We start from the raw sequence: 8828 nt of genomic DNA, 5'->3' as shown, positions 1-8828 counted from the left end.
ATCGCCACTTTTTGTTGAATGAATGTCAGAAAGACCTTCACTTTGAATTTGTGATGGCATGAAATTACGCAATCGGCATTGACTGTCTACCGACAATTTATCTTTATTTCCTTTTGATGGTTTTATGAAGAATTGCCCCCATGATCCTCCACTTTCTGTTTTGTGTTTTCTCAGTTTCATTGGTTTTAAGTTGACTGTTTTGAACATCCTCTTGATCCTCTTGTTCAATCCAGTCTGTTGCAGCTTTAAAGTAAGGTGTTTCCATCTTCTATCTCTTCTGAGTTGATATTGATGTTTGGTTGTTCTTCAGCATCGTCTTCATCTTTTTCTTCAGGTTCATCTTGAAAAATTTCTTCGTTTTCATTCTCGGATTCAGATGGATAAACATAAAATTCATCCTCCTCATCTTTCTTTCTTTGTTTATTCTTTCTGACATTTTTTTCCTTTTTCTTTTTATACATTACCAGACCTCTCCCCTCATTTTGCGCAGCAATTTCCAATTCATCTTCAAATTCCTGTAATGTTGTAGAGTCAATTTTATCTAGAGAGAACTCTTCAGTGTTTTCTTCATCGTCAAATCCTTGTTTTTTGTAAGCATATAGAATCTGTATGAATCACTGCGTTTTAAAAAAAAATACTCAATACTAATTTTGTTGCGTTTTATAATATAAATCATTGTAAACAACTTACACAACTAATTTTTTGTAACTTTAAATACATTGCGTTTTACACAACATTGCGTTTAATAAAGCATAGTTTGAAAAAAAAATATATAAACAAGTTATTGCGTTTATACCTTTATAAACGTTGCGTTTTAAACAAACAAACAAATAATATAAACAAGTCATTGTGTTTTGTAACTTTATATACATTGCGTTTTAATCAAACATATTTTAAACAAAGAATATAAACATGTAGCCTAAACAAGCATTCAACAAATATGTAGCAATAATGAAAGATCAGATTTCATACCGCTAACAATACAATAGGTCCATTGAAGAGCTTGTCATTTCCAGGCCATTGTCTTCTTGTACGCCTTAGAACATTCAGAATATATTCACACCAATTAAAATCCTGGGTTTTTCACTTTTCATCGATGGCAAGAATCTTTGATTAACGTTACTACTTTGCATTGCCTCTGCCATGACCGTAAAAAATATAACCAAGAAGTTTAGTTTGAACAGTCTTCCATGCTCATTTCTTGATTTTAAATATTTAATCAAGTTGGTAGCATACATTCTCTTCAAAATATCTTTGCTGAATTGACCGCGCCAGAATTTAATTATAAGATCAGTTTCTTTTGGTCTCAATTTTTCCCCAATCTCTGTTTTTCCATTTGGTATTTGAAATACCTTTTGGATCAATTCAGTTGTAATCTTAATCTTTTCATCTCCTATATTTATCTCATCATTTTCAGCATCAAAGTTTTTACCAGCCAATATCCGAATTTGCGTGGAACTGAATGCAGCTTGAATGATAGTATGCTCTCAAACCCTATTTCTCTAACAACTTTCCTTTGCTCTTTTGATAAATTTTCAATATAATCTTTTAGATTATTGGCTGCACATCTTATGTTGATTTTTTTTCCGTCGTAATCATAATATGGTTGTTGTTCTGGTTGTTCTTCTGTTTTATCTTTCCTCAATGATCTCTTTGGTTTTGATTCTGCCTTTTCCTTCTTTTGATATTTTGTCTGTTTCACTCTTGGTGGTGGATCAACAAAATCATCATCTGATACACTGAAGTGTTTTAGAAACATATATTTTTTTCATGAAATTTGTTTAATGCGTTTTATGTTACCTGAATTTACTTGTTGTTCAGAAGTATGCAGAACTATAGCTCGACTAGTATTTTCATCATTTGAAACAGAATATGTATCTTCTGAAGATTCTATCACCACTTTCTTTCTTCTCCTTTTTTGTTTTTCCTCTTGTTTTTTAACTTTAAACAGAATAATGAAACAATGTCAATTAACAAATTTATGATAAACGCATTAGCTAATACTATAAAGATAAAAAGCAGTAATTCACAGTTTTAAGATAAAACGCATACTTTACATCATATTAATTTAACAAAGCAAATTAACGTTACATAATCTCGTTTTGTTTTTTTATGATATTTTAATATAAAACGCATTAGTCAAGAAAAAAAAGCATTTGATACCGTATTATGATAAAACGCAATAGTTAACAACACATGTATCTCAGCAAATTCAAAGATAAAACGCAATGTTTTAAAATTCGATTACAATTATCATAATAATAATCTCTTTGTTTCTGCAAATTTATTAAGATAAAACGCATTAGTTCACAATATATAAATCCCATAAAAAGCATTAGCACCCTAGGTCATAGTTTTAACATAAAACGCAATGCAGTCTCTAATAACAAACCTAATTAAGCAATTCAATGATAAGATAGGGATAAGATATCACTCATTAACAATTTTTGGGAAGGGATATGATATATTAGGTCTATTGCACTTCATAAAACGTAACTTGAATTCAATTAAAAAGCAAAAATACATAAAATTACCATTGTCTGAAATCTCTTTGCGTTTTCTACTACTTTGTTGTTTCATTGTTGATTTTTGGCTAATATTTACTTGTTGATCTATGTTCTCTTCAACTGATGATGTTTTTGGCTTCTTTGATGATTTAGGGTTTTGAGAGACGGATTTCTTTTCAGTAAGTCGGAGGTAAACCTTCAAATTATCTCTCGACGATGCCATGAACTTCAATGGAGTATGATTTTCTCAAATTTCTGTATGTACGTAATGAACTTTTTTTCGAAGCGTTTCTGTGTATATTCAACGGCGGTTATTTTGGAATTTGACAATAATACCCTTGAAAGCCCGGAGAGCGTGTTTAAATGACAGTTTTTAATTTGATTTTAATCTAGACCGTAGATTGTGCAATTGGACGATCATGATTGCTTCCTATGCTTCCTAGCGAAATAAAACTTCCTATCATATCTCCACCCTAGTCATTAAAATTATAATTGCTCAAACATATTGTCAAAACCATAAATTTAAAATAAAAGGTATATCGTTCAAACAACAAATCAAGAAAATATGCATTAACATAAATTAAAAATAGAATTGCTAAACATAAGCTTAAGCTTCACCCTAATCATCATCCCTTCTTGCTTCTATTCTTCTACATTTACTTTTTCTCTCATTTGGATAACACTTTTGGCTCTATTACCTTGAAGTTGATCTTCTCCAAAAGTATCATATGATTCTTCATAGTGATAAGGCCTTTTTCTCCTTCATTGACAAACAATTCATGATTCTTTGAATATACTAACACTAAAATTAAAAATCAAATCTAACACATAACATGTAGTATAAAATATAATTTATAACATAAATTTCTAATGTAAGAATCTGATGAAACGCTGGATAATACTAGACTATTCCAGCTGATCGTCTTGTGTGAAGTGGTTCAACCCAAAAACAATAAAGAGAACAAAAGAAATAGGACTCATCTTCACCTCTTCTCCTTATACTTTTACAAATTTTAGCTTTTTAATTATGAAACCTATAACCGTAATGTTTCATGATCAAATTTAATACAAAGTATCAATGCTATATACAAAGGAATCATAAGGCATTGGTTGAGTCTTTCACATAAAAATTTCTCGAAGCATAACATCAACTTTACGCAATCCTTTCAACTTATTTCTAACTGAGTACGATATATAGACATACATCCTCATGACAAACTCTATTTTGAAGGATCCTCAATTATGTTTAAAAAAGTATTATATGTGCCAGTGAGATTTGGTTAATAATTTAAACGGTTTTAAAGAAAGGTTGTATAAAATACAATTTCCAAAAAACCACAAGGCCTCATTACAATGCTTTCGTGCGTTTTATTGTTAAAAGTACTAAAACATCATTTACTTTGATTCCAATATTCGTAAATCATAATGGCTAAATATTTTCAATGTGAACATAACATAAAATACCTTGACCTACCGTTAACTCTCCATTCCAATTATTCTAATACAATACTCCATCATTGTAACACCTCGTAAAACACGTCCAATGATGTATTGACACGTGTAATAAACCCTAATAAAGTCAAACATTGAATTTAAGGGACTAATTTTTTTCGAAAAATCGAAAACTTTGATTATGAAAGGACTGGAAGTGTTAGCATACCTAAAATAAGTTTCTAAATAACCTCTTATGATATTTATATTCACAAATGAGCCACTTGATGATCGAGTGTAGCCGTTTGCGTAATTAATTGAAAGTTTGCGCAATAAAGGGTTAAAAGCGTCAACATGTTAATTCTTACCTCTGAGTGACCTTTTAACAAACCAGGAGCTTCAGGATATTTGATTATACTCTCGGGAATGCCAATTATTGGCCGACTAAGATTTTTATGCCTATAAGTAAGGTTACACGCAACTTTGCAAATTAGAGGGACTAAAAGTGTCAATATGTTTAATTATACCTCTGAATGACCTATTAGCGAACCCAAAGCATCGTAATGTTTAATGATATTCTCAGGAATGCCTAATATGGATTAGATGAGGCTTCGACGCTATTAAGCGATGAAATGCGCAAGTTTGCGCATTAGAGGGACCTAAAGCGCCAACTTTTGAATCTACGCCTTTTGGTGACCATTTAAGCGAACGAGAGTGTAGCAATAATTAAACTCATGCTTAAGAATTCCCATTATGGGCCATGGATGGCTTGGATGTCAGTAAACGACATTTCGCGCTACTTTGTGCGATTAAAGGACTATTTGCGTCAAACTGCAAAAGTATGCCGATTCGTATGGTATCGGACCTTCCGGATTATGACCATGAGTTAAACATGCCCTAATTATCCTTTATATAGCTTACATATAGGCTTAGAGGTGTTTGGTGCGCATAAATAAACTTTTAAGTCATGCAGGGACTAAAAGTGTCAAAAAGTGCACAAGTTTGCATTTTCGCGCATATCTTGCATTCTGAATATATCCGGACACCCAAAAATTTATGTAACCACTAAAATATTTTATTTTAGTGTTCGGCATGATAAAATTTCATTTGTCGCGTCATTTGGATCGTTTTTCGCGTCCGTTCGTGTTTCGTCGTAATTAGACGAACAACGTGACCATACAGCCAAACGAACCGACATCCGACATGTTTTCAAGAATGTTTCATGTCCCCCATGTTTAGGCATCATGGTAGAGCCTTGAAGTGAGAATAACAGGCCTTATACGTGTCAGAAAAGCCTTTTAAACATGATCAGGGACTGAATATGTATATATGCCAAACTGTGGACTGAACTTCAAGTTCAGGCGGGCCACGTAGGCCTCCTTGGGCCTCCTACGTGGGCTGCGTGAAACAGAACAGCTGCAAACAGCCTATTTGTTGCTGGTTTTTGTTCAAGCCGGCTTCCATACTCACATTTCTTCAATCTAGGGGCTGCCCACAGAAATATAAGACTTCTTAAGACCTGTCATGATCTTAATATAACCTCTCGACACATGTCTCGATCCTACGAGGTCCCGAAAAGTATATAAGGAGGTGGGTTTTCACTTTCACCTCACACCTCCATTCCTTTCTGCTTTGGCTCTCTGAATTCAAGGGGATCCTGATCATATTAGGAACCTCCTTCAGCCCATAGGACTTCTTGTAAGTGTCCCTTCGTGCTTAGTTAATATTATTTAGCGTTATAGCCGAAAAGTCAAGCGTTTTTTATAAACGCTTTGACTTTTAAACGGTTGAGCCATTGTTCCCAACGAACATGGCTACGTGACCGTAATTAGGTAGGTGTTAAACCCTCAAAAGGGCACCTCGTAATTACACGTTTACTTAGTTAAATTGTCGGGTCAAATAAAAGTCAAATGAGTTAGTTTTAAATAAAATTCATAACTATTAATATAGAAGCCATAAAATCAGTTTTTCTCACTTTAATAACTTGGTAAATATTAGTTGAACATGTCTAAGCGTGATTCAACCGACAATTCTAAGTATAGGCTCGGTTCGGAACCGAAAATCGCAAAAGTTGACTTTTGCTTTGACTTTTAGTTATGACCCGATTTGGCTTAGTTTAGATATGCCTTAGGATTCCTTTAGGACCATGTTATAGGTTAGTGTAACCCTCTGAGGTTAAACAACTTGGTTCCTTAGTTATCCGATTCATATGCATGTTTCCGTTAAATGCCTAAATGTTGACTATTATGCCCTTTTAACCTTTAAACGAGATTTTTGAAAATGTGAGAGGATAGAAACCTTCATTACCGAATTATAAACTTGTCCCTAAAATTTGACATCATTTTGAGGTCTAGATTAGGAGTTATGCTCATTAGCGTAAATGAAAAGCTTTTTATTTATTAAACGGCATAATTAGCGTATATCCTATCTAAACCCAATTTTTGATACCAAACTTTTTATCTACTGATATAAAATAATATTTTGGGATTTTTAAAGATTTTTATTTATTTTTAGGCTGAGCATAACATAGGGTCCTAGTTTTATTCGGTAATTGTCGGTTTTGCCCTTTTGGCCTATAAAATGAGTTTTACAAATCATTTTGATACCAAACCTTTTTCTACTGATTTTATATGATAAATAAAACATTTTAAGCTTTCTGGAATGATAAAAATATCAGCTTTTCTTATAAAACCCGGAAATCGCTTAAAATCTCCTTTTTACGCGTTTTAACTCATAGTATAAGTTAAAACTATTTTTAACATATAAGGTTTGATACCTACTGATGTTTTAAGTAAATTTTCATAATTAAATAGTAGGAAAAAGTTTTAAACTCAGAATTCTAAATTTTGACCTTTAAAGCTTATGTGAAATTACCAAAATGCCCCTTCGGTGCATAGTTTGGTTATAATTAATAAATTTCACATATATGTAATACCATAATGATATAACTTGTTAAAGTAAGTATTTTTACTAATTATATCAGACCTGAAATTCAGATTAATATATAAACTCTCTTATAACCTTTAAAATGACCAAAATACCCCTACGGGGCATAAATTGGTTTTAAATTCGTTTTGGGCATATTGGAAGGTATCCTACTGATATCACAACATATTTAGGGCATATTAACTTAGTAAACCTGTTCATGACTCTTGTGGTTACCCGTTACGCACTTTTCGCGTTCGGATCGGCTTATGTAACTAGTTTGCATAAATTAGCCGAAACGGGTCAAACCTTATCATTTTTATCTCAAAATCCAGAATGTGTTTAGTTTACCCATATTAAACAAGTATACAAGTTTGTCGGGTCTGAACCACGTTCTAATCCGGTCTTCGCATAATCATGCGTTTTGAACCGTATCTCCTTTTTAAAAAACTAACCGGTTTAAGTTTAGGCTTAATTAAAGACCCGTTACGAATCTAATAGGTTATTAAAAACCTTCGTTCCAGATTTAGGAGCCCAGTAAAAGCTATATGTACTTGCTGATTTGATATACGGCTGGGATTGAATTTATATTTAGCTCAGGTAAATACTTTTAACTTATTTCCCTTATACGGGCTTGGGGTACGGTATATAAAATACCGCTTGGTCGGGCATTGAATAGTTGATCGTATGAAGGTTAATTTATTGATATGACCCGTTTAAATTGTTTTGTTTGCTTAAAGCCTTTGGGGGTTTAATGACCATGTCCCGGATATCCTTGGCATCATTTATTGAATGGCCACGACCTTAGCACGGGGTGTAGGCGTACACCCGCCTGTGCATATATAAATAATAAGGTATAACCACCGGTTACGAGAATAACTCGCCGCGGGACTATACCATTTGGTGTGTCTATTAATCTTTAACCCGGTATTCAACCCGGGCTACTGAACGTATAACGAACATGTAATTCTTTTACAAGTTTATATATAAATAATTATCCCAAGTTATAAAAAGTTTTGTGCCATGTGCATTCAAATCAATTTTCTTAAACGTTTTCAAAATGAGTCAGTTAAATTGTATTTACCAGTGTAAACTGACGTATTTTCCCAAAAAGGCTAAGTGCAGGTACTAATCGAAATAGGCTGGCCTCTCCTAGCATCAAATAAAAGTCTCGCAAGCTTAGATGCCTTAAAGTCTGTTGAACAAAGTTTCTTTTTATCTTTTGATCCTCCTGTGGATCTTTTACAACCGTATTTGTAATACTTGATATTACTCTTTATCGGATTGTAAATATATTTATCTTTTGCTTCCGCTGTGCATTTAAATTGTGTTGTTTGACTATGATGATATCAACTACGTCACGATACTCCCCACCGGGCCCACTGGTAATACGTGAAAATATCGGGGTGTGACACGTTGGTATCAGAGCCAACATTGAGTGAATTAAACACTAGCCTTTTATGTTAATCTCAATGACGCAGTAGCACATTCCTTAGACCTTCTGAGTCTAGACTTAACATAGGAATACTTCTCATCTCTATTCGGAGAATTATTGCTTTCAATTCTATATATTTTTAATATGTCGCCAAGCAAAGAAGCCGTAATGGAAATTCTCCCCATTTGAAGCCTAGGAAAGCCGAGCTCGTACTGCGACTAGGATTAACGTGCAACCAAGGAGAAAACATTCAGAAATAAAATGAAGAAGAAACTCCTTTTGCTGAAGATTGTTTCCTTAGTAGTCCTTATAAGGACATATTTATCTTTTAGTCCCTTCAAGGACAACATTATTCCTTTCAAAGTCCCGTTCAGGGCAATTCTGTACCTCTTTTAAAATCATTGGAATACTTTATCAAATTTCATTTATTAATATATATGAATATAATATATGAAATAAATGAAAAGTATCATTCCTTTTATAAGATCTGCCCATTATAATAAAATGGCAAAATCTAAAAAGGACAAGAC

The 8828-nt window shown here is 33.1% G+C and overlaps 1 protein-coding gene across 1 annotated transcript; it reads right to left on the bottom strand.

Annotated features, from left to right (window-relative positions):
• Nucleotides 1-245: 245 nt before the first annotated feature.
• Nucleotides 246-2730, bottom strand: LOC118490270 (glutamic acid-rich protein-like). The gene is made up of 4 exons (XM_035987780.1): nucleotides 2535-2730; nucleotides 1801-1941; nucleotides 1433-1731; nucleotides 246-605 (listed from the first exon to the last, which is right to left on the bottom strand). The coding sequence occupies exons 1-4, from the start codon at nucleotides 2728-2730 to the stop codon at nucleotides 246-248; spliced, it is 996 nt and encodes a 331-aa protein (XP_035843673.1).
• Between the last annotated feature and the right edge of the window lie 6098 nt (nucleotides 2731-8828).

This window comes from Helianthus annuus, chromosome 1, assembly GCF_002127325.2.
Source record: "Helianthus annuus cultivar XRQ/B chromosome 1, HanXRQr2.0-SUNRISE, whole genome shotgun sequence".
NCBI lineage: Eukaryota > Viridiplantae > Streptophyta > Magnoliopsida > Asterales > Asteraceae > Helianthus > Helianthus annuus.
Note: the sequence above shows the minus strand (reverse complement) of the source record. Positions and strands in the feature narration are given on the sequence as shown.

Excerpts from the sequence above, each read along its gene's own strand:
- LOC118490270 (XM_035987780.1), bottom strand. The coding sequence starts at position 2,730 with ATGGCATCGTCGAGAGATAATTTGAAGGTTTACCTCCGACTTACTGAA. Across the intron at positions 1,732-1,800 it reads TGAACAACAAGTAAATTCAG|ATGATGATTTTGTTGATCCA; the intron begins GTAACATAAAAC and ends TCAGTGTATCAG. Across the intron at positions 606-1,432 it reads GCAAATTCGGATATTGGCTG|ATTCTATATGCTTACAAAAA; the intron begins GTAAAAACTTTG and ends TGATTCATACAG.